At 40.7% G+C, this 26,147-nt stretch overlaps 4 protein-coding genes across 6 annotated transcripts; 2 read left to right on the plus strand and 2 right to left on the minus strand.

Moving 5' to 3' along the window:
- The first annotated feature begins 477 nt into the window (after positions 1–477).
- On the plus strand, positions 478–8,512 carry LOC115806202 (uncharacterized). Its single transcript, XM_030766977.1, has 4 exons — positions 478–720; positions 5,006–5,165; positions 5,667–5,879; positions 6,141–8,512. Exons 1-4 carry the CDS (start codon positions 478–480, stop codon positions 8,510–8,512), a joined length of 2,988 nt encoding a protein of 995 aa, XP_030622837.1.
- A 1,077-nt stretch (positions 8,513–9,589) lies between these two features.
- On the minus strand, positions 9,590–12,358 carry ttc9c (tetratricopeptide repeat domain 9C). The gene is made up of 4 exons (XM_030765505.1): positions 12,302–12,358; positions 10,976–11,291; positions 10,224–10,406; positions 9,590–9,742 (listed from the first exon to the last, which is right to left on the minus strand). Exons 1-4 carry the CDS (start codon positions 12,356–12,358, stop codon positions 9,594–9,596), a joined length of 705 nt encoding a protein of 234 aa, XP_030621365.1. The 3' UTR covers positions 9,590–9,593.
- Positions 12,359–12,650: 292 nt separating this feature from the next.
- On the plus strand, positions 12,651–16,086 carry zgc:153018 (Transmembrane protein 179-like). Its single transcript, XM_030766718.1, has 4 exons — positions 12,651–13,123; positions 13,397–13,534; positions 14,413–14,491; positions 14,684–16,086. The coding sequence occupies exons 1-4, from the start codon at positions 12,801–12,803 to the stop codon at positions 14,885–14,887; spliced, it is 744 nt and encodes a 247-aa protein (XP_030622578.1). The 5' UTR covers positions 12,651–12,800; the 3' UTR covers positions 14,888–16,086.
- Positions 16,087–17,124: 1,038 nt separating this feature from the next.
- sfxn5b (sideroflexin 5b) lies at positions 17,125–24,854 on the minus strand. 3 transcript variants are annotated; one of them, XM_030764737.1, is made up of 14 exons: positions 24,722–24,854; positions 22,285–22,353; positions 21,959–22,036; positions 21,748–21,774; positions 21,601–21,655; positions 20,697–20,722; positions 20,486–20,539; positions 20,212–20,268; positions 19,863–19,928; positions 19,422–19,512; positions 18,851–18,966; positions 18,492–18,577; positions 17,988–18,105; positions 17,125–17,761 (listed from the first exon to the last, which is right to left on the minus strand). In XM_030764737.1, the coding sequence occupies exons 1-14, from the start codon at positions 24,776–24,778 to the stop codon at positions 17,684–17,686; spliced, it is 978 nt and encodes a 325-aa protein (XP_030620597.1). In that variant the 5' UTR covers positions 24,779–24,854; the 3' UTR covers positions 17,125–17,683. The 3 variants fall into 3 exon arrangements, with proteins under 3 accessions (XP_030620597.1, XP_030620598.1, XP_030620599.1); XM_030764738.1 differs by lacking the exon at positions 22,285–22,353; XM_030764739.1 differs by lacking the exons at positions 17,988–18,105; positions 18,492–18,577; positions 18,851–18,966; positions 19,422–19,512.
- Positions 24,855–26,147: the final 1,293 nt, after the last annotated feature.

Below are 26,147 nucleotides of genomic sequence, written 5' to 3' on the forward strand. Positions count from 1 at the left end.
TCTAGGTACTTTTTTGTACATCGTGTGCAACGGTGATCGGTTTTTTCGCGCAGCATATGTAGATTGAATCGACTGCAATACTAGAGCTATCGCATATTAATAACGGAGGGATTACAAATCAGTGCCCTTTATGGTGTATACACATCTGGAGAAGGAGCATGAAAATGTAGCTATCCAGGCAATTTGGGGGGTTAATCCATGTGCGGTTCTAAGCTCGCCTTTGTTACATCTGTACCTGGGAAAGTTAGCTTTTAAGTTGGGTTGTAATGTTTGGTGTAACCATTTTTTTTAGCTCTTGATATATCAACGATAACCAGCGCTGTAATGTCGCCCGGTTGCTACTCAGAGAGAATGTTACCACTGTCGGTTGTTGCAACGTTGCTGGTGCTTTAACAATTGGAGTTTCGGCTCTACACGCTTCCCCTCTTCTTGTTCATCGGGGCGCAAGCGTTCCTAGAAACCGAATTTGCGCTTACAATGCCCGGACGCCGTAGCTATGTGAACTCCCTCTGGACAGGGAGTGAGCGAGTTCGTATAGGAGAACGACTGAAAGCGACATTGGCCGGTATTATGGAATTGGACTTGCTCAGGTCCCGACAGCTGGAGATGGTCGATGGGATTCTGGCTGGCAATGGAATGACCCCTGTAACCACCGATCTACCAGAGAGAAATCTTGAGAGTACAACCGCCGAAGGTGCCGCAGCATCCCTCAGGCAACAGGTCAGTAGAGACTAGCAGTACGAAACAAGAGACATGTTCATGGGTAACCCTATATTTTTAGCCTTGCCACGTAAAGTGGCACCTTGCAGACCTTTCAAATAGCATTGGCGACACCAACAATCAACTGATAACAAAGAGGTGTGACCTAGGTTTGGCACGAATGTATTTAGAATCACTGAATAAACAAACACCCTTTGTTGGCTATGATACCCTTTACGTGTCAAGGTTGAGTATGTGAATTGTGTTGTGTGTAGCTCCGATGCTGAATGCGCCACCCTAAAGTACTCTAACGGAGGGGTAGGCGACGCACGATAACGATAAGTGACAGTCCGCAAATACCAAGCAATTTTTTTCCACAAAGGACATGGCGTATTTACATATAGTACCTTTTAAGAAAGTATTCAGACCCTTTCACTTTCCCCCACTTTTGTCTGTTATAGACTTAACTCAAAACGGATTGGATGTATTTATTTATTTTTTTATTTTTACCATTGACACACAACACCCCATAAAGACAAAGTTCAGATATGTCTTAAAATTTATTCAAAAAACAAAAAATTAAGTCTCTTATTTACATAAGTGTTTAGGCCCTGTACTATGAGACTCCAGACTGAGGTCAGATACATCTCACTTCTTTTTGTTAGCATTAAGATGTCACTAGAGCTGAGTTGTAGTCCACGTGTGGCAAATTCACTTGGTTGGTCATGGTTTACAAAGGCACACACCTGTCCAGATAAGGTCCTATGGTTCACAGTGTGTGGCAGAGCAAAAACTAGGCCGTGAAGGCCACGGATCTCTCCAGCTCGGAGATAGAATTGTTTCGATGTATAAATTTGGAAAAGGGTATAAAAAATTGGCACTGCATTGAAGGGTCCCAGGAGCACAGTAGACTCTATCATTGTCCTATGAAAAAAGTGTGAAACCACCAAAGACTCTTTTTAGAACTGGTTGTCTGGCCAAACTCGGCATTCAGGGAAGAAGGACCTTGGTCAGTGAAGTGACTTAGAACCCGGTGGCCACTGTATCAGAGCTTTGGAGTTCCTGCGTAGACATGGGGAAACCCCGCTGGAAGGACAGCTATCTCTGCAGCACTCCCTCAATCCAGACTCTACAGTAGAGTGACTAGACGAAGGCCACTCCTGAGTAAAAAGCACTTGACAGCCTGCCTGGAGTTTCCCAAACAGCAATTAAAAGACTCTGAGAACATGAGGATAAGATTCTCTGGTCTGAAGAAACACAAAAATTGAACTCTTTGGCCTGAATGACAAAACAAGGTACCGCTCATCACCTGGGTAATACCATGAGTGTTGTGAAGTATGGTGAAGCATGGTGGAAGCATGGGGATACCTTTTAGCAGTCGGGACTGGGAAACAGGTCAGAATTGGGGGGAAAGATGAATGGAGTCAAGTACAGAGAGGTCTTTGAAGAAAACCTGCCCCAGATCACACGCAACCTCAGACCAGAGTGAAAATTCACCTTTCAACGTGACAATGACCCGAAACACACAGCCAAAACAACATGGGAGTGGTTTTTACTTTGTCATTACGGAGCACTGCTTGTTGATTGATGGCAAAAAAACCCACAATTTAATCCATTTTTAATTAAGTTGATAACACAGAAAAGTGTAGAAAAAATGAAGGTGTCTGAATACTTTCTGAAGGCATTATGTATGCCCACAAGTGTTCATACTGGTGAAATCTATTCTTTGAGTAGTACTAATGCTGCAATTTAGAGACTATTGTGATGAGGAAGAGGTCCATACTCAGGTATGGAGGATGCATGACAGGTGTGCGTCAGGTGTTTGTTTCCCTGTGTGTAAGATGAGAGTACAAAGTACAAAGAGTACAAAGCAGTATTGTCTAGTGGTACCCAGAACAATGTGTTAGTGTACTTAAAATCCTCATTGCCTCATTGCATCTGGCATGACGGAAGCATGCTTAGTAATCATTCCTGTCCTCTGGAATGACACTGTACCTGGAATTTGACCCACAACTGCCTTTATATGATACCAGAAATACATGCACATTTTGACATAGATTTTGTTGATAACAATTCATTTGTAAGGGCCACAGTTACCACAGAAAGCTCATGCCTGGTACAAAGAGGGAGCGCAGCTGTAGTCTTGCTAACTTGTCTGTATCACAGTATACTGATACAGTATATCATGTGAAGAAAAGCATTAGTCACCATCACAGTAGAGTGCTGTTGTTGCCTTTCCACCAACGCAACTTGCATTTGCATAAACAACACATGGAGATATGTTTCGGGTGTCCACGTCAGAGATATCACCTCTCCTCTGCAACTCACTGAGGGACAGAGGGAGAAAGAGAGATTGTGGAGACAGAGTGAGTGAGTGAAAAGAGAGAGAGAGAGGGAAAACTGCAGTTTTTTGTGCAAGGAAAACTGCTCAGATTGAATGATGAGATTTCCAGTTATTAAAGAATAAGTTCTCCGAGTCCAATTTGCAACACATTCAGCTGTCAGTCTGCACAGAACTATAAAACTACACACACCGAACTGCCTGTTTTTAACCAGTCCTGAGTTTGGTTTTTCATGAGCAAGCTTTGGATATCTATACAATCCATCTTTAACTGAAGCTATTAAATTGTAGCCTTTAGGAAGCTCTTATACCTTATCAGGTAATAATAAAGCATTGATAAATGTATTGCTATTTTTAAAATTATTAGAGATTTTTTAGTTTTATTATGATTGAGTTTCTTTTTGTAATATTCTATTTCATGCTATTTAACATCCTGGTGCCAAAATAAGAATAATTGTGGTCACTAATAGCTGCATATCAGTGAAGTTCCTAATATCAGATGCCAAACATCACACTGCCAACACCTCCTCATTATTTTAATTTTCTGTCCTTTTACATCATTAGGATTAGATAACACTGTCCCTCTTCGATGTGAATTGATTTTGCTCCTGGAGAATGGCCAAGATGTCTCCTCTGAGACTTGGATCGGATATCTAATGCTCTTTGTCAATGCGTCTTTTCCATCTCTGCCCGTATAATCATATAAAATCCATGTAACATTAGACTGTCATAATGTGGATTATCACGATAGACCATTGAGGTGTGTGTGTGTGTGTGTGAGACTGCATATGATAAAGGCTTTAATGTAATTTGCATTGGTCGTGTGTATTTAGATCCGTTTTGTTGTTTGCTCAGTATATTTGTGATATTTGGTGTGCATACTGTATTATTAGAGGATGCTCTGCAGGCCATGAAAGAGTTAAGCAATGCTGCCTACTGTGTGGGCGCCGAGAGAGAGGGAAAGAGAGAGAGAGAGAGAGAAAGTAGGAGAGAGCTTGGCTGTTTCAGAAGAGGGGGTGGCAGTCATATCCATGAGGGGAATAGTAGGGGGGGTCTTTAAGATGCTTCCTGCTGTTCCTCTCACCATGCAACCCATCCCCCGCACACTTACTGACTGACTGACTGACTCACTCACTCACTTGCTCGCTCCCTCTCTTAATCTCCGTTTCTCGGTCTCCTCTCAATCACTCTTATTTCTTTTTTATTCTGGCTCTGCGTCTTTTGTTTCAAATTAGTTGTCATTTTTCTTTAACCCACTCTCTGTCAATCTCTCTCTCACTTTCATTTCTCTCTGTATGCTTTTTTTTTTGTTCATATATTTGAAAAAGTTAAGGGGGGGGTGGGTTGTGAGTAAACTGCTTGAGTAGATAAGCCTGGTCAAAGTCTCTCTTTCAACACTACTCAGCCCCCCTTCTTCTTCTCCTTTCTTCTTCTTCTTCTTCTTCTTCTGCACTGTTCTTTGTTTTGTCATCTGTTCTTTTCCACCCTCTCTTTATTAACTCTTCCATCCCCCGATTCATCTCATCAGTTTGAGTCACCTGTTTTGTCTCTGTAAGAAACAGACGGATGGCCAGACTTACGGGAACACTAACAATAGTGACTGTTGCCTGAAAGGGATACTTAAGGAATAGTGGGAGGGTTGTTGAAGGCAGGATGGGTGTAGTTCCTAATTAATCTTATGCAGTGATTAACAAGGAACGCTTTGTGTGGTTAAGCAATAAAACACGGATAAAACACTAAAACAAGGTTACATTTCTCAAGACAGTGCTTAAAAACTTTCGCAAAAAAATGCATCATGTGTTTTGTGCCTTGTCTTATTCTCCATTATTTTTGTTTATGATGTGCCTGCTTGGCAATTAAGAACATCGCCGAAGTCGGATGACACATCAAAGATATACGAAAGCTATAAACACTGTCTTGACTTGTGCTGACATGCTGAAGCAGGTTTCATTCCCTTTTCTTCAGGTTCCATCTCCCAGTGAACTGGTACCGGCCAGCACAGGAGAGGGGCTCAGTTCTCGATGGTCTACACTGTCCTGGGATATCCCATCAGAACTCCTTTCCCCAGCAACACCAGAACCAATTGCTACCACACCGCAAGACTGGGACTCTAGGCCCAGCTCAGGTACTTGTGTCTGATATGGTACTGGAATACGCGTTGTTTTTAAGTTTTATATTATATATTAGTAACTGTTATGCAAATTATCTGCTATGCTGCGTACACAGGACATAATTTGTATTTATTTTTACCTCATATGCAAAACCTTAAATGTGTCGGTGTTATTGTACAGTGTTTTTGTTATATGTACAAGTCATAGATTGTCAAACTGGTTTTTGGCTGGATAACATTTTTTTTTATGTGTGCCAACGACTTGAGTAAATCCAGTGGTTGTGATCAGGACCTTTTGGATTACTGTTTGCCTTTCACTCCGACGTGACGTATAGGTCCTGGGCGTTCGCCAGCTCCGTGTGGCTTTCGGCAAATATTAACTTTGGCTTTTCTATCTTTGTGCTTAAATGTATGTTCTCTGTCATTCTTTAAAAAAGAAAAAAAAAACTTTATCTTCTGCCACTCCTCCTCCTCTGCTCCTTTTCTTCTACCCCCATTCTTTCTCTTTCTCTGCAGGTTTCTATTCTGTCAGTGGGAGTTCCCTGTCGGACTCCTGTTTCTCAGTGTCCAGTGAGGCAGCTCCTGGAGGGTCAGTGAAAATGGGGGGAACAGGAAGGCCTCATTCACTAGACCACGGTGCTACACAGTGGAGGGAGACTGAACAGCAGAGTGCTCAGAGCCCAGAGGCGACTGTAGAGAAGGCTGATAATAGAAGACCTGCCTCTACAGGTTGGTGGATATTCTCCACTTCTTCATTTGTATTTTTACCCGAATTTTGTTATGCTCAGTTTTGTAAATTTGAGCTGTTTGTCTCGTGGAGTGGTCTGATGTTTTTATTCATGTGTTGTTACTCACCTTGTCATTTCAGATATGCTGTCCCCTTAAATGAAAATAGATCAGTGATATCAAGGCTATGTTTAGTCTGTGCATTGGCTCTATTGTCAGTTTGCTGCGTGAGTTCATTAGGGTCCTTTGTGTCTTTTCTAACAGGCGATCTGGACATCAGCGGCCTAATGTTTCTGACAGATTTTTTCTCCACTTTGTGTGGAACCCAGCAGGGATCACTTCTGTCACCTTCCAGTTCATTCCTTACCAACCGGCAAATCCAGCTGGACCCCAAATTCTGCACTGACCTGGTCTCTCGCAAGACCAAAGAAGTGTACCCTTACCCCAGCCCGTTACATGCTGTGGCACTCCAAAGCCCGCTCTTCACTTCCTGTCAGGACCCCTCCCCGCCCCGCCTTTCTCCGAGCCCTGAGAATGTGCAGCCCGCGGAGCCTGAGCCGGAACAGCCCCCTGTGAAATCTCGTCCTCCCCCGTCCCCATCACTCACACAGCTGGAGCAGTACATATCCAGATTAGTTCAGCAGTATCACAGCAGGGCGGCTGCAGAGTTCCCTGGTCAAGGCTCGCAAAAGAACGATTCGTTTCCAAGCCACAAGGCACCGCAGTTAAGGAGTGGTTCCTCCTCCAGTCTAGGAGGAGGCAGTGTGACCCCATCCAAAGTACTGGGCAACTCAGCCAGAGTTAGCCTGAGCAGTATTGGTAAGAAAGCCAGCAGGAATTCCATAAATCTGGGAAACCTTCCATCCGTGACTGGCGAGGATTTCAACATAAGTTTTCATTTGAACTTGAATTTGAACTTGAATCCAGCTCAGAATAAAAGTCTAAATATTGACTCCAAAAATGCGAAGGATGTGACGGCATCGTGTGGGCATCTCAGCGCCAGCATTGCCACCCCGACGGCCTCTCCTTCTTCTTCCTCGTCCGCTATTACTATCACTCCTAACTGGAGGGGTCGACCACGGATATCCACCTGTCCATCGACAGTGAGCAATCGTGGGTCATTGGAGATTACTGGGAGGACGTTTGGACCACTGGGCTTCTCTCGCTCGCTTGACTGGAGTGGAACTTCGAGAGAGGAGGCAGAGGGGTGTCCTCCAACCAAAGCTGTGGAAAGTCCCCCAAAACTCAGCGAGGACTCAGCTGTGGTCTGTGAGATATCGCGTGTTTCTGGGCTCCCCAAGTCTGTAGTGGTGGGACTGATGGAGGAAGGGGTCGAGTTGGATGCAGAATGTTTTACGAGTGAAAGACAGAGAGGGGAGGGGTCGGCTTCTCCTTGTAGTGCACCAACACCCCGCTCATCAAGATCCTCACTACAAATGCCCTGTGGGTCCGATTACGGTGCTAAGCATCTGGGCTCACCAGCTCCGAACCACTGGGCAGGAAGCATGGACCCTGAACAGGACTACAGTTCCCATCAGCACCACCTACATGTTACACGCACACCCCAGTCAGGCAGCCCACATTCTGAGTCCGAGCGCTCCGACCGCACTTCCAACCATTCTATGACTGGTACCTCCCCGGTCATGCCTCTCTCACACACTCATTCTGACACAGCGTCCTCTCCAGGCTCCGCCTCCCACGCCAGAGTGCATTCTCCACCTCGGCTTCTCTCCAGTTCGCCCTTCACCCCTGCTCAACTGACAGTGTTTCGTCGCGATTCCCCATCCCAGTGTTCCCTCCCCCGCTTCCGACCGTGCGGCTCCCCACTGGAGGGTGCCATCAGGCCCAGGGGTGGGTCTTTGAGGCAGGAGGCAGGTGCTGGTTGGAGGTCTCAGGAAAGGGGATGGAGGAGGAGCGGTGATGGTGAGAGGCTCTACCAAGGCAAGCACGCTTCACGAGAACTGATTCGCGCATCAACTGTTAGCAATTACTCAGGGAGGGACTACAGCAGTGGATGGGAGGATGACGTAGGTTCTCAGACTCCGAAAAAGGGGGGCAAATTCTGGAAAGGGTTTGAGACACGACTGTGGGGAAAAGAGGAGGACGGAGAGAGTGTTCAGAGGGGCGCATTAGGAGGTCGAAGAAATGCCTCCTTAAAAGAAACTTCATCCAAAAAGGGGCAGGAAAAATTTGAGGGCAAGTCGTCCAAACGGAAAGGAACAAGTTGGGATGGCCGTAGCTCCAGTCTTCGGCTATCCAGGAGGGCGCTGTTCCGCAGCGAGTCTCAGGGAATTCTGGAGCCGCAGTCTCAAAAAAGGGAAGGCTGCCTCCGCAGCAACCTGTGGTCTTCTTCATTTGAAATCAGTCGCGAGGGACGCGGTTCGGAACGAAGTCGGAATCTTGTGAAAAAAGAAGAAAAACACCTTTCTTCCACTGCCAGCCTTTTTCATCTCTCCCGTTCACAGAGCCTAGAGGGCAGCTGTCAATCCCTCTCTCCTCTCTCTTCCCCATCCCTTTCTCCTTCTCCACCTCCGCCAGCCCCGCTGACACGTTCTAGATCATTCCGCGACCTTGGGAGAAGAGTTTTTGGCTCGATGAGATCCCTTAGTTTAAAAAGTCACAAATCAAAAAAGTGAAACAAATGGAAATTTGTCACAAATGGAAGTCATCACAATAGAAAATTTTAGACAAAGGGCAGGCCAGTGTCAAGTCATGAGACGTTTATTTATTATTCCTCTCTCTCTTCTGCACGTATATGTGCCTCTGCATGCGAATCTATACTGTGTCTCTGTGCAGTGTGCACTGTTTTCGTTATTGTGTACATGTGTGCTCTTATTTCTGTGAATATTTTGCTTTTAATATGCACACTTATTCAGTTGAAACGTATATAGACCAAAATCAGAGAGAAGAATAGATCATCTAAATTAAGTTGAAGCTCAGGACTTTGAAGTGTAATTCAAAAGATGTCAGTATCATAAAAAAAATTTAAGATAGTATTAAACCGGGTCTTACCAATAAAGACATTTCAAACTAGGCTTCATGAATTATTTTCTTATTTGCTGAAATAATATAGTTTAAATGCATAGTACCTCACAGATGGTTCTGTAAAGTACTTTGTCGCTCAGCAATGAGATTAAATCTCACGTTGTCTAAATCCCAAATCTAAACTATAATCATCTTTTTCCAGCTACTTAGAATACATGAAACCTCTCATAACATTTGGGTTCAATCCTCCTCTAATCCAAACATAAGGCGATTTAGCTGACACACTCATAATTCATTAGAATTCCAACAAACAATGCAAACGGACTGTTTCAAAACAATATTTTTAATGTGCGAGAACAAAGACATTCAAGTTTTTGAAAGACGAGTGAAAGCTTTCACCAAGAACAAAACAATAATTCAAGTACAGAGTACATAAGTAAAAGGACCTGACTGAAACCAGAATCTACCGCAATGGGAGGTTAAAAGATACTTGAACAGTGCATTATATTCTCCTATGGACAGGCAGATATGTCCTCCCGTATCTCCCTCCTTTCTTTAATGTAGTTCACATCTTATATCTCACTTTGACTTTGATTGATCCCCCCCTCCCGTCTATATGGAACATATAAAGTACATTTCCAGTAACACCCCCCCCCCCCCCCCCCCCCCCTTCCTGGGTGAGAATTTAGCTCTTTGCTTTTACCACTGTTTCAGCTCAGATATTCAGCTTCATCAGACATGCTTCTGGCTTTCCTCAACAACTTCCTCTCCTGCTTCTTGCTTCTGTTTGGTGAACATGCCTTTGTAAAGAGCTTTCTCCTTTTGGTAGTCAGTGTTAAGCCTCTCCTCTACTCGCTGCAGCTGCTTCTTCACATTGGCATCTGGGGAAGAGATGTAATGGGGGGAAAAAAGAAAAAAAAGAAAAGAAAAAAAGAACAACCACTTTTTGAGGACAATCAGACCTCTGCAGTATTTCTTACTGTGTCTGTGGGGTTTTAACATATCAGTTACAAAGTTTGAGTGCATTATTTAATTGTATTCCCATATTACTTTAAAACAGACATGAGTGATATTGTTTCCTGTAGCTTATTTCTGTTTACTGGAGTGTTGACCTCTGATTTTACAATAGCTAAAGCATAGGTAACTATAGCATAACTATCACATAGTGTCAAACTGTACTTAACATTAAAAGCCTTATTAAACATTATCTGACAGTCGTGTGATTTATGTTATTAAATATATGAATGGTTTTAAATTGTGACAAATCCTAAGCAGATGACATGCCTCGATTAAGACTGGTTAATTCTGTCTGCATGCTAAGATGCTACAGAACCTACTCAGATTCTCTACTCAGTATTTTACCATTAGGTTTCCCCCTGCTGGCCTGAAGCAGGTATTGCCGGGCAGTCTGTGCGTCCCCCAACTCCAGTGCAGCCACTCCAGATCTGTACAGGGCTTTAACATCACCTGGTCTCCATTGCAGCACTTTCAGACTGTACTCCTGAACTCGTGCATAGTCCACACATTCACGCTGGAGTAGGCATGCTGTAAAGCGGACAGAAAGTGTAGACTATAGGAGAAATGCAATGTAGTACCGCCACTGAGTACGTCGTCAATCTACATTGTTGACGTACAGAATTACGATGCAGGGTCAATGCCAGTCTTAGCTGATATGCAACACGGGAATCTATAAATCTACCATGGCATCATAACATATTATGCAACAGGTGCATTGGAAGCTGGATTGCTGATATTGTGGACTATGAATTTCAGGAGGGTTTGTTAGGGACACTATGAAGAGTGACCCTGTATTTGTTCTCTTCCTGAGCTATGCAGCACTAAGCTGACAAAGCTGTCTCACTAAGGTGTCCAGTTGCCCTGTCCCATACCAATATTGGTTCTATTCATTACGTTATCTACTCTGCAACTTACACGATAAATTATGGGGCTAAGAGGAACTATTATAATGTGTGTGTGCATGATTATGGCTTCCTGTGAATTTTAATGTGAGTTTTAATGTCAATTTAATTATACCATTGCCTGGGCAGCAAATATAACGGAATCTGAGATTTAATCGTCTATATGAATATATGCCGCGATGAAAGCATACACACCAGCTAAATTGTTATAGCAGTCAGTTTGCGTATTCCTAAGGAGTTCGCTTTGCTCGGCGCGGAGTGGTGCTTGATGGGGCCCGAATGCTTTGACTGCTGAAGTCACATCGGAGTCCAGACCACGAAGAACCAGCAGGGCACGGTGGTATCGCCCAATAGCAGATCTTATGTTTTTCTCCCGGTAGAAATCGTTCCCCTCTGTTTTCAAACGCACTGCTTCTTGAAGCTGGGAATCAACTCGTGCACTTAAACGCTCAGCCGCTGCAGAGCACGCGACAGAACTGCCCGCCTCCTCCAGTGTAAGAGTTTCCGAAGTCTGTTTCACACAATAAATACGTTTAGATTAGCCAATAAGCACAATAAATAATTATTAGATTAGGTTAGTGAAAGAGTCTTACACAATTTGAAAATATACTCGTGTGAAAGTTAAAAAAAAAAAAACCAAACACTTGGAAACTTGAGGCACAGAGCCGTTAAAGATGCGTCGTTAATCTCTCGGTGACAACTGACAACTGTCAGAACACGCAACATAAAGTCTCAATATTTGCTATAAAGTAGTGTTTACTGCTTTCATTTTGAATTTGTTTATTTGTTACTGACCGTTCTGGAAAAGACACCGTCGGACATATTTTAGTTGAATGTGCATTTGTATGAGAATAACAGCGCTTGAATATCACAGACACTATGAAATTCAAAAACATGTCAGTGAATGTTTAAGATATTGTATTTACCTGTTCCCCCATTGTATTTATGGCTAATGGTGACTGCTGCGCCGCATCTGCGCACTGTTTTAGAAAGGCAAACTTAAAACATTGGCTAATCTATTTAGCTGCTGTTACCAGCCCTCCACACGCTCATTATCCAAACTGCTGCGATTTCCCTCTGTTTCTTCTTCGAGTAGATTCGATACAGACAGCGTTGCCTGTAACCAAACGCACACTGCCATCTATTGGCTCGTATTAGACATTAAAATATATAACCTGCTGCACCAATGCAGATAATGACACATTTAATGATCTATGAAATTTTGAAGTTCAAGACGAAAAGAAACTGGTTTCACAATCACAGTGCCAATAACCGGTTTAATATTAACGATGTTTCTACAGGCTACGCGTATTTGCCTGGTATATCCAGTGATTTGTGCATTATGTAAGAATAAGAGATATTTTCTTAGATACATGTGAGATGGGGTCTAATCATCTTTGACAGAAATGACTGGAGAACGAGTTCAAAGTTGATATGTGCTGGTTTTACAAATAAAATTTCATTTTAAAAAATCACCGTTTAGTGACAGTTAGTCTCACAAGCTGCGTCTGTTCTACTGACCGACTTTATGAGAGGGGAGGAGTTGAAGCATTTGTCATAGTAGACCCCCATCGGCATGCCGCCACAAAACCCCACCCCAACGCAACAAAATTATTTTTTCGGGAGTAGAGGAATGTCTCCATCGGCCCTGGATTTAGTATAGATTTATATTTAGTCAGCGGAGAGCATCGGTTGATACGTATAAACTGTTCTAAGCCTAAATTGATTTTTGACAGACTGATCTGGAATAGGCGTACGTGCATGTCGTGGCTGTGTGCGTCACCGCTAAATCTGATCGACTAGACTAGAGTCCCAGTACATCTGAGACGTTGTATAACACAGATCCGACTGCGGGGGGAGGAGCCGAAGCTCGAAATATCAGCACTGTTATGTTTGAGATATAATGTTATTAGGCAACCACAGGATCTGGTTAGCAGCACGTTATTGTAACGGCTTTAAAGTGTAGCGTTTAAACTGTATTTTGGCATTTACAAAGTTAGGAACCTCTACCAGAATTAGCATGGAGCTTGACCGACGACTACTGTTGGCACACTGTGCCGCCCACACCCTTTCGGTTCTGGCCGGACTACTTGTGGTGATACCGCTTGCACTCAACGGATCTGCGTTTAAAGGAAGATGTGCGTTGTTTAGCCAAGGCTTCTGGCGGACAGAGAATCTAACCCTTAACAACGAAGAATCGAAAGAGGTCACACATCTGGTAATACAACAATGGGGACCACCGGCCGCTTGCCAGTTCGCTACATTTGTCGGAGTCTTTACGGTGTTGTACGGCGCAGCACAGGGGTGGCGAAGCCTGTTTTACCTCCACCGGCGACATGACGAGTGAGTAGCCTACTAACCTATAAATAATAATAATAATAATAATAATAATAATTCTTATTATTACATTGCTCTAGCTCAGTAAATCTATTGATTCCACCAATACCAGACAGAGGGCTAATTTATAATTTGCTGAATAATTGGTAGTGTAGTCTGGTCGCCTGTCGAATGTGATTTTGTGAGACGCATAGCTCTTAAAAAACTATATATTCACAAATGTGTACATATATACATATATGCTATTTATATTTTATATGTGTTGTGTCTTCATAACAGCACGCTATTCTCTGCCTTCCTCACCCTGCTCCTGAGCTTGTGTGTGCTTTTCCTCTCTGGAGGGGCGAGTGTGACCCTCACCTTGGGTCTTGTGTCCTGGTGTAACACCGTCACTGACCAAAACACCCGGCCATACAGGTACGAAGCACAAAGCTCTACATCTGTCACAGATATTATTTAAAAAAAAAAAACCATAATACATGAGATAAGAGTCTGGCATAGATACACCATTAATCTTATGTTTTGGTATCATACCACAAATGTTATCTTCAAGTAATTATTAAGTAATTATCTTTATTTATGTAAGGAATTATAAAGGATTTTAAGGGATCATTAAAGGAAGTTATTCATAAATAAAGCTTTAGCATCATTTGTATATGCATTATATAACCTGAGAATTAAGTGCAACATGTTTGTATAAATGGTAAGATTTAAGCCTGTCAAATTATTTAAAGTTAGTATACTCTGATGACAGGTTAACAAATTCTCTTTTTTGGTCTTGGGAGACATTCCTCTGAGGAGCAACTGTGAATACAGGCATTTGCTTCAGTCTTATGTAAACACATTTGATTAAACCATTCAGAGTCAACTCAAGTCTGATTAGAATCAGGTGTGTCCCATTCTTGCCGTGACTCTGAGGCTCATCGCTGGGAGTGGTCACTTACTCTTGTGCCAGACACATACATGCAGCGTGGCTCATGGAAAAGTTCATGTAAAAAAAAAAAAAAAATCAAAAGCAAAAACTAAGACACGATTCAGGGGTTAAGGAGAATATTATTTGTCTGATGGATTTACCTCACGTGTCTTAATGTCTGCTTCTGCACTGTTTTGAGTCCTTCATTTAGTTATGTATTTCCTTTCTGTTACACGCTCTTTATGTCATATGTTAAAGGTTTGAATGAATGTGCGGTGTTGAAGCCTACGAATCCAAAATTATTATGATATAGTTTATGAATCCTTTCAAGATTTTTTGCTTCGTCGTCTTTATATTTTAAATGTTTTTTTTTTCTCCACAGCTGTGCAGAGTCCCAGGCTATTCCCCTGTACCTGGATGTTGAGACGTCTTCATTTTACACCGAACTCACCTGTGCGCAGGTAACATTTCTGTCTGCTTCAAGTACTAGCTCTTACTCTCTCTCTCTCTCTCTCTCTCTCTCTCTCTCTCTCTCTCTGTCCACCCTCTCTTCCTCTCTCACAAAGATTTTTCTCAAATTTAAAGCCTAAGCCATAGACGCAGTTCTGAGACTCTCGCTGGATCTCTGTATCTCTCTTTTATTTTCTCCCCAGATCTCTCTGTGGTGTGTGACAGTTCTGTGGTTGACTCACTCAATCTTGTCCTTCCTGCGACTTTATCACTCCCACAGTCAGCACATCAGCGGTCCGTGCCTGCCCAGAGAGAAGGAGCGTTTGCTGGGGCAGCCGCGTTCGGACTCGCCTCCGCATCCCCACGGTCACTCAAATTCCCCACAAAGTCCCAGTGCTTTTATCTAACTAGACGAGGCCTCAGGGCACGCTCACGTAGATCACATTTTGCTGCCAGCAGCTCCATCTGGCCTTGGACAGAGATTTGAAAGTTTGTGAATGAGGAGATGAGGTCGTACTAATCTGTAATGGGGGTGCTGGCTGCAAAGTCTGGTAAAAGTGAGCATACCAGTTTGCGCTCGTCCCTTTGTCAGTATTTCACAAAACAGGATTGCTGAGTTAGACCTCTAACTCAAATTAGTATCGTTTCAGTAATGTTGAGTGTTTTTAATCTCGCTGTTGCTTTCTCGCATCCAAGGTTTCACTTTAAATTTGTGTCTCTTAGAGGGCTAGTTTGAGATAAACCTGAATTGCAATAAGCACAAGATAATTACTCTCCCATTTGGAATGGCACATAACCTGGCAGTCCTGCTTCACATATACGCCACGTGCACTGCAAGCTAAATGTCTGTTTGTCCCTGCATGTCAGTGAAGAAAATAATTTAAGGTCACCAAAAAAGACCTCAGAACAGTAATTGAATTAACTGTCTCAACTTGAAACAAACTGTCAGTTTTACACTTTGGTTTTTTGTACTTGTAGCTCGTGTCTTTCGTGTTCTGTTATGAAGCTTGTGGTACAACAAAATCATATTGATGCGTTTTGCACACACCATTTAATATTAACATTGTGTCAAATGAGACAACTTTTAGATATTGAGCGTGTTGCTTGTCACAAAATGGCAAACATTTGTGTATGACTTAGATAAGCTGAAGTAAATAGGAAGGGTAAAACTAGCATGTTTCTGTCCAACCCCTGTTGTTTTATGTACAATGAACTGTGAACAAGCCTTAGCACTCTTTCCCGCATGCTTTTAATGTTACAGCTGCACACCTGCCTCACTCTCTCTCCTCTCTGTGAAGGTTTTTATTTGATGCTATTTGTGTCGATGCAGCCACAGAGACAAAAAAAAAAAAACCTTAAATCCGCATTAGGCCTCACAGCACTGCTTAGGGATTTCGTTTGGAATTTGGGAGACTGCTAGGGAGGAATGGGGGAGCCACATGAAGAGGAATTTGAAAAATCCATTACCCCTCTGACCTCTGACCCATGTAACCCTGGTTTCTGATTGGCTGTGGTGACACACAGATAGCAGATCAAGAAACTGGAGAATTAGAGAGAGAAGGTGTGCATTTATTGTTTTCAAATGTAATTATTTCTGATTTTGGTGTTTTATACCTGTATTTGTATAAAGAAAAGTAATAAAATATTCAGTGAAGTCTGTCACTGCATGTTTTTTTTCTAGTTGTAAACCTACTTTGAAATGTTGCCAAATGACAGCTTTATGGTTTTGAAAACTAAGATTTAACAATATAGGATGTGTTATAACGATCTGTATAGCAATGGATTAATAAGTCAATAATGAATTCTCAGTATCAGTAACCTATTTCACCTGGTAATGAAACTTATTCATTAGAATACTACTGCTATCACAATCAATGTTATGACAACCAAGAACATATAAACTGCTGTCTGTCTTGACTGTTTATGTATTTGTTAACATTTTTGGGCGTAAGGAATAAAAAAACCCCAGATGCCTTTAAAATACGTTTAAATTATGATCACATGGATTTTTCCGACGTTCATGTAAGGTTCAACATGAAGATGTGATGGCATTTCGTTAATTTTTTAGCCTGACACTTCAGTATCTCAATAACAGATTGGAGTGACTGCCATGAGTGTATGTGGTTTTAGTCTTACTGGGAATTTGCAAAGTGTTGGAATAATGTTTATCTGTCTCATGTGTTTGAAAGTGAAGAACAACGTTAACGTTATTATAATAGATAAAAATAATAACAACAGACATGAAACTGAAAATATATTTTCTATTATATTATTAAATATTCAGGTAAAATCAACTTAATCACTTTTCTTTTAGAAATTGGTTTCATAATGATGTAAGTAAGAACGGCTTATGGTTAACACTGTGAATGAGTACAGTAATGGTACAGATAACTTGAGTGTATCAGTGACTAGGTAATAAAAGTAAATATTTAGTCATAGAATTATTTTAAACACTTTAAGTATTTAAACAAATATTAATGTGTCACAGAATAATCAGCTTTTGTACATTTACTGTAAGTAATGTTGTCAAGTGACAGGATATTAAAATATCATTATTATCACAATGTACTTTTAAAACATATATAGTATAGTATGTATATATTTTATACTATTAATATTATACATAATAAAAGTTGCATGTTAAGCCACTTAAACATATAATGTGATATTATTAACAAAACACATAAATTCATTAAAAATTCATGCAATTAATGAAACAATGTCATTTCTTCATGAAAGTGCAATAGTAATTGAGTAATTCCCTAAATCTAGAAAATCTAGATTGAATGGTAAAAAATCACACAATCTGGATTAGGACCACACTTTACCAGCAAGTGGTCTATAAAAAAACCCCTAATGTTTCTCCTTAAAACAGTTATGACTCTGAGGACCATAAGACATTGTTCCATCTGTGTCACTGTAGCAGTGTTACATATGTTCTCATGGTAGTTATTAGTGTTTAATTACCCACACATTAAGGTTAATTAAGGTAGCTTTCACAGTATGAGTATTGCTTAGTGGTTAAAATCCTCCTTGGGAACTACCTGCTCATTTATACTGCAGTACCTGGAATATCTGAGACAGCTGCACAAAAGAAAGAAGGCTAATATCAATGTCTTTACTACACGTCCTCTCTCTCTCTCTCTCTCTCTCTCTCTCTCTCTTTTATTCCTCATTTCCTCCAGCCTCCAGCCTGCTGCAGATCACAGTCCCTTATTGTAGGTCAGCACTTTGCAATCTGTTGCCATGGCAATCTCCGGCTCAAGGTGAGACACTTCAATCTGTGAAAGGCAGAGAGATATTGTATACTGCAGGTGAGCGGGTTTGCACCAAAACATTTCTGACTTACACCCCTAGAAAAAAAAGAAAAAAAAAAAAGAAAATGCTATCAAAGACCAGGAGAGAAAAATAAACTTGAAAATGGATGTGTATGAAACTGTTTTTTTTTTTTTCTTGTCCTGTAGTGATGTGAAGATAGAAAGATGAATGCGGCAGCTGCTGCGGTACCTCAGACATCTGAGGGAAGAGGCTGATGGCTAAAGGCAGAGACAGGCCAAAGACAGCCAGGCACACCAGGCTGTGAACAGGCAACACCAGCCTGCGGTGAGACTGCAGCAGAGGAAGTCTGGGAGACAGACGAGGACATATGTTAGGATTTCAGTCAAAAACTGCCCTATTAATCCAACATGGAGTACCACAACACTTTTAAACAGTAACTTTAGTCAGTGGACGTGTTTTAAGTTAAATGTGTGGACTGAGTTTACTATGTAAAACTGTCCTTCTAATCTAACATGGAGTACTACAACACTTTCAAATAGTAACATTAGTTAGTAGATATTTTTTTGGTTAAATGCATGGACTGAGTCTACTATGTAAAATTATGCATGAAGATAAAACGATGAATTTTTTTTGAAAAGTTATTTTAAATGAAGATATCTATTCTCAGTTGAATCTGTATGAGAATTTGAGAACTTCTCAAAAATTAAAGGGTGCATTTGTGGCTGTGCATACTTTTCAAGGAAGGCCATGATAACCGGAGGGAGAACAAAGATCGGTAACGGCAGGACTACTCGTGTGAAAGCAGTCTCCATCAGTGCCTGAGGAAAAACAATTAAAAAAAAAAGCTAAAAGGTGAACAGAAATACATTTTAACCAATGTTTAAATGCTTATGAATAGTTATTTCACCTCCAGGGATTTGAACTATGGCAGTGGACGTTTAAGTTCAAAGTTATAGTGAAGTATTAAAGCATTCCACATTATTATTAAACTTTTATCTTACGGAAGTATGTTCACCATAAACAATTTTCTTGTCCTATGTCACCAAATACATTTGTTCATTGTAATGATTCTACCACTGCTGCATACTTACATATTTGGCAGCTATCTGTGAGGAGCCCACGACATTCCCATTACTATCCATGACATCAATGCCCTCAGACAGCTCACTGTGTCTCATCAAGCCCACATTACAGATGTTAGCACTGGCTGTAGAGAACAGTGATGAAGTAAATACGGCAATGCTGGGTTATCATTTTAGCACATCAGTGAAGCAATGATTTGGACTTGAATTGTGGTTGTGTGGTCTGATGATGTCGACAGCTGTTACAGTTAATATTTGAACGTGATGAGAACTCACAACATACTGATTACATTTGACCGAAAATCTTCAAGCTTTTATTGATGCTTGATTCAATTTTAAACAGCATTAGCTTAATGCGCTCTGAGAATTAGCGGTCATTCCAAGAATGGATGTGTTCCAAAATTTAAAAGCTTATTATTCAACTCTTCTGAGAGGGGCCTTTTTTTTATAACTGCAAACAACCAGGAGGGGGCGCAAAATACACAGTGGGACAAACTAAAATCACTCTCTTCTCCGTGTTTACAGACTGCATTGTGTACAGTACACACTTAGGAGTCTGTAATGCAGAACTAATACATACCCACAGCAGGGAAGGGGACAAATCTCTGTATAATTAATCTGGTTGCAGGACTAAACTTGCTGGATTTCTGAATCAGGACATTAAGGCCAACCTGCCAAAACGTTGAGAAATATACAAATCAGTGAGCTGTGGAATGAAATCCATCTATCCATCTCCTTATCTCCCTATCTCCCTATCTCCCTATCTATCTATCTATCTATCTATCTATCTATCTATCTATGTACATATTCATGTATATATATATATATATATATATATATCAATCTAGGTCTTTTTTTTTTTTTTTTACAATTTTATATTATTGTTGATAAACCGTATAAACAGCTCTGTTTGTGCTGTGCATTATAGTTCGGCAAATGTTAAAGCTTCAATAAAATTAGTTCACTTTAACAAAACAACAGAGCATGTCAGAGGAATAAAACTGAAGGGGAATGAACTCACTGCAATAGAGACAGCACTGGTCACTGCCCCTAGATATCCCTGAATGAACTTAGAGGTTGGCGTGGGCTAATTTCAGACAGTATCAGAGGAAAGAAACAAACAACATCAGTCCACCAAATTTTTTGAACAGCGTCTTCGTTTCTGATTTGGGGAAACACATACACTCATAAAATGGACGCAATACGCTTAGCCCTTTGGTGAAGAGGAGCCAGATGCTGAACAGACCCTTTTCCCCAAGGGTAAAACAGTGACAGCTCAAACGGAACTGAACATTGAATCGCTTCAGTGAAAGTCCATCTGTAAAACATTAAATGAGTGACCTAAATAAACCAAAGTATTCAAACAGTACCTTTGTAGCATTGCGGTTGGCATAGTTCACGCACGCATTGTGACTCTGGTTCAACCACTGCAAAAGAGACACTGCAGTTTAGCACAGAAAAAAAAACCCCCAGACTTTTCATATTAAGGATGTCACAGAACTGAAAGAGAGCTCATGTTAAAATTACAAGTTAAAACTGCCACCATGAGAACTGTATTTTAAAAGTCAGAGATTAAGCTGTAATTACCTATTCACTGTAATTGTGGCTCACCAGTGCCTAAGTGAAAGGAACCCAAGCACTTACCTGCCAGAACACAGTTGATGCCAAAGTCTGGTTCGGTAGGAGAAGACCCACCACCTGAGAGGAACAGGAGAGGATTATTTCAGATCTCAAGAAACAATAATGGCTGAGACTTCAAACAACAGCCATTAGGTACTGTTTATCTTACAAAGAGCAGCACAACTCTACTCATAGGAAATGAAACTCATTGAATGACACATAAAATTCCACTCACGATTGGTGTTCCAAATGGCACATAACCTGAAAACAATGAACAGGATCTCAGAAGAATAAAAAATTGCCATTGCTTACAGCCTGAAAGGCATGATGTCCTGAACAGAGCCAAAGAAGAAGTTTCAAATATTATTTTGTAGCCTTCTGTCACACCCTGGTTGTCTCTCTGCACCTCTGTTGGTCACTCTGTTAGGTTTGTTTGTGGTTTCTTAAGTCACCTTGTGAAATGAATCATTAGTTACCACTTGTTTTTGGTTAGTCTGGTCTTGTTCTGTTCAGTATAAATACTCCTAGTTTTTCTTTCTTTGGGGTTGTCTGGAATTGTGTTATCAATGTGATGTGCATACCCAAAGCCTGAATCCTATCCTATAAGTTCCAGAAAAACTTTTGCTTCCTCTTGTTTTGTTCAAATAAACTGAGCTAACCTGCGCATGCATCCAGAATTTTCTTCAGTCTGTGACACCCTCGTGAGTCTGTAAGTTTAAGGTCTATGCAGATGCAGTGGGTCTATGATGAAGACCAATAAATGTGATATTTCAGACTGGCATACAGTTATCATTGCTTTTGCATGCACATGCTAAGTCTTGTGTGCACCATCTGCAGCAGTTATAACCATTCAGAGTGTCAGAGAACTTAACAGATGTAATTACAGGGATGAATCTGCTGTCTATATTATCAGTCAGAAAGCAAAACAAAAATAGATAACTTAATTCAAATGACGTATTAACAATTCACAATTTTTCTCTTTAATACCAGACTGAAAATATGCATTGTTGTGCAACATCAAATAACTCTTTAAATATTAAAAGTCAATAAATCATAATATTGTTAATGTGTTTCTCTTAAAAGTTAAAATACAACCTTAGCTTTTTCCTTGTAAGGAAAGGAGTCCACTACAGCCATACCTGACATGCGAAAAGGCATGAAGATCTTCTCTCCTGTGTCAGGGTGAATAATAGCCTGTAATCAGAAACATCAACATCTTTATAAGTAACATACGGTGCTTACAGTGTTCTTATGACAAAACAGAAAAGTAGAGAAATTTAACTTACCTGTTTTACTTTCTGAGCCTCCCAGAGCTGAAAAATTACAATGTAATATATTACAAATTCTAATACAGCGATCTAAACGACTATTAGACAGTGAGCCAAAGGTCACATGTTATGATAAGTCACAATAAACTGTAATAATAAGTTTTCTATAAAAAAGTGACACAATATTTACAGACAAAGCTGTGCTCAGAGGTATGATATTTCCTCTTACCTGTTTATCTGACACACCTGAAGGAAGTGTGCCATGTTTAAAATCATCCAGGAGTTTAACACATTCATTCAGACGCTTCTAAATAAATAAACAGACGAATAAGTAACTGTCAGGTAATGATCTCATATATTAATGTTACACAGCTTTACGCAGCTTTTTAAACTGTCTTGGATTTAACAAATTTATTACGCATTAAAACCAAATATATCACAACGTATTACATGTTAAATTAAAAATCAACATGTTAAGATAATATGTAATAATCATTCAATGTGGCATATGTCAACAGTTACAATGTCTTTCTTTTGCATGAAGGAACTGCCTACCTCTGAAACCAGGAGAGTGCTAGGATCGATGATATCAATGATGTGTCTAAGCCTGCCCAGAAATGAGCTCTAGGCAAAAAAAAAAAAAGAAACCACTTCACTGAAATTTTACGTTGTTCCTCGAAACGGCACTTTAAAGGAGGAGGGGGAGGAGGGCACCAAATTCTAAGAACAATATCACACAAACATCTCATTAATCGGTTGCCTGCTTTATGTGTGACGTATTTTTGCATGGCCAAAACTACGTGGGAAAAAAAAAAAACAGGACAAATTCTGACAGTAAGTTTGAAAAAGTTTCCCCTTTGCTTTACCTTGGCGACCGTCACTATGCATCTCCCTTCTGCGGTCCCTACTTCATCTAGATAGGAATGCCAGCAGCGTTCTCCTTGCCAAGTGTTTCAGGGGCCTAGTGGCATGGAATGCCAAGGGTCTATTTGGCAAACAATATGGGGCAAGAGACTGCTGTTCCAATCAACTGCAATAAAGCAATTTATCTAACGCAAAGTGTTGACAGGGGGAATGGAAAACACAAACTGACTCTCAGTGTTAAAATGATGGATAATCCTTTAACCTCCATTTTCCTTCAGTGTCTGACAGGAGTGATTGTGCAGCCTTCCCCCACTCCCTTACCTTGTAGTATTAAGGCTGCTTCAAAACTACCAATGGCTGCTTCAAAGCCCTGTTGTGCGCCTTTACAAGCGGAAGTCTGCGCAAGAAGACTCTTTAATTATGCATGTGCTCCTGCTCCCCAGAGAATACGCAACACAGATAGCAGAGATGTATCAGTGCAGCAGGAAAAAACACCCCTATCCTTCAGCTGGCCTTGTTTCAGCTAAAAACAGCATCAGTGCAACCCAGACCTTGTCTGTATCTAAATCAAGCTTCACAGTGCTGTCTTTACTCTCTAGCTCTACGAAAGAAATGTCAAATTATTGATTATATCTTACCATGCCCAGCTTAGTAGATTAAATGAATAACAGGCATTGCCAATAGTTGGTTCATTCCTATTTCTTTATTTTTTTTGTGGAAGGTTTGCTGATTTCTTTATCTGTGCGACATGTACAGATTTGTGAAATATCTGTAACATACACACCGTCTTGAAGCTGCACAGTAGCTACACAAAAAATCATCTATCCTTGAAAAGCTGAGATTTCATAATGGCCACCGAAAGCCAAGCTTTCATATCCAAGATCACAACGATAGGATTTCATATTTGAAGTGCTGATGATGTAGTTGACATGTCACTCATACTCACTTTATCTGATAAAACATTGCTCTAAGAAATAAGGTATTGATAAATTAATCTGCAAAGCATCTTGCACAGTTACATAAAACACCAAGGAGGATAACGTATAAGGTTTTGGATATCAGAATGTTTATTAAGCTTTTGAGCTGTGATCCAAAACCCGTTTTTCTGACACCATGCATAGTTCATAAACTGGAGCATGGACAAAGAAGATAAATGTTCACGCAACGTCAGCGAACTCTATCTTAGACGCACTTGTCATAGAACTAAGCGCACAAAGATCATTTTGCAGCATGCCGATTTTCACGCGTTATCCGGGTGTTGATTTTAGAGTTCGCCTTAATTACTGAGAGCAGGAGATGACTGAAGCGTTGCCATGGAGCCAAGGACATTTTAAAGAGATGGCCATCCCTTTGTCAAATTCAGATGGACGATACTGGACATTTTAAGATTCGAAAGCCTATTTATTTAGCTGTGCTCGCTTAAATGACCTAGATTACAAAGTAACAAACGGAGCACCCTGACGTAACCTACACACATTTTGATGTGGATTTTTTACCCTGTGAATTAAAAGGGACATCTAACAAGGTGTCATTTCGTTAAGGAAACGATTAAGCTGTTAGACTAATAGGATGCTCGTTAAACAACTTCGGCAACCTAAACTTTTTATCTGAGATAAATCAGTCGCATCAGTGGAATTCAGAAAAATTACGTTGAAGTGGCAATACAATTTGAAAGTGTGTTGTTCCATGTGGATACATGAAAAATGGTCTTTTCTGTTTGAAACAATATGTAGTCTAGCTCAGTTTCCATTTCATTTGCATATTAGAGGACATCAAGCGCCTTTGCTTTAGAGGGTTGCATCTTCTGAGCAAGCAATACAGAAGTGATACTCAGCACTCAAGAATGAGAAGAGGAATGGGAATGAGAATGCGAAGACGACGTTTTAAATTCCATAAAAATAATTTCTTGTTGTTTGGCAAGACTTAAATTTACAGGGCATCTGCTACACGAACCTTGAAAGTGTTCACAGGCAAAAAGAAACACTGTAATCAGCAGCTGAAATCAGTAACTTTCGCTGCAGAGTTATCATCAAAGTCTACCCTGTAAGCAGAAATTTCTGCACAGATTTGTTTGTCTACGCCCACAACACAAAGATGTACTTACAGGGAATGAGAGAAAGTCTATTACCTGGTCATATCGAGGTTTTCCCAACTGAAACGCGGGACAAGCGACTGACTCCGCCATGCCAGCAACGATGAAGTAATTTTAAATAATTAAAACGCGCATCAGACGAAATTTTAGAGAGGAGTCAACTCGAATACGAAACTCGAAAATCAGTGAAGCGCTAAGAAACATGGGAGATGTAGTTTCTCTATTGCAATCTATCCTTTCCTGTGCGGGAATGGATCTTGCATAAGGTGACTACACATCCCACATCATTTTAAGAGGAAAAAATGTGAAAACTGGGGTTTGTAGTATAATCAACTTCACTACTGATGCCAAGGTTTTGAGATGTATTCTGGCACCCCAGTTGGTTAATGCCTGATTTTTACCGCATGACCGTGAAATGACCCAGGACAATAATGATAACAAAATATGAGCAGCATGCAAGCCACGATGACAACATTCAAATGTGTTGGATGTGGCTCGCAAGTAACGGATTTCTCATTCAAATTGTGTTTGACAGGGGGAAAATACTCCTAAAAATCTCATTCAGCAGTTCAACTGAATATATATAGTGTAGTGTGTGTGTGTGTGTGTGTGTGTGTGTACGTGTGTGTGTGTATTTTTGTCATCTGAACTGAATTTTCATTTAAGGCTTCGTAAATATTTAAGCCGGCATAGTTAAAAGTCCATCAAACAATATTCATAAAGTCAGCGAGTGATTCAAAGGTCATAAACATATTGTGATAAACACTACCTCGTCCTCACCGTCCTTAAGAAATATTTTACTTTTTCAAAGATGAACTTTTAAACTGCCAACAAAAAACTCCAAAGGTTTAAGACGCAGGGTCTATACAGACTTGTACATGTCAATAAATTAGTCATTAATATCTTTTTCAGGCTAACGTGATCACCTGAAGCATCTGAATTAATTTTTGGTCAACATATTGCCAACGATATTACTCTCTGCGATACAGTCTTGTTATTTCTCATGTACATTTTATTATTATTGCATAACAACACTGTACCTTACTAAAAGTACAGTTACTACGCATTTGTTTTATATACATTTAAAATTACAAGTGTACTCTTGCAGCCCGTCACGTCCCTGTTTAATAAAATGCACAGACGGAAACTGTTAACCAGGACTGAAGAAATGATAGGCTCTTAGAGCGTGATGGATGGAACGGTATGTAGCGATACTTCGGAAAATAATGAACTGCAGTGCCACCCTGTGGCGCTCACAAAAACCGTTATTTTCTGCAGTGATGCAGTAAAAATAACAAAGAGCAGTGGAGAGCCCCATAAGGAGGACAAGACAGGAGATTCTACAAAATGTCCAAGAAAAAAATAGTATTTATGTGTTTTTACTTAGCTATAAATGTACAGCATTACAAAATATGCAAAGCGACCCCATTACTCAAGATGAGAACACATTCCTGCCGCATTG

The sequence above is a fragment of the Chanos chanos genome, chromosome 2, assembly GCF_902362185.1.
Source record: "Chanos chanos chromosome 2, fChaCha1.1, whole genome shotgun sequence".
NCBI lineage: Eukaryota > Metazoa > Chordata > Actinopteri > Gonorynchiformes > Chanidae > Chanos > Chanos chanos.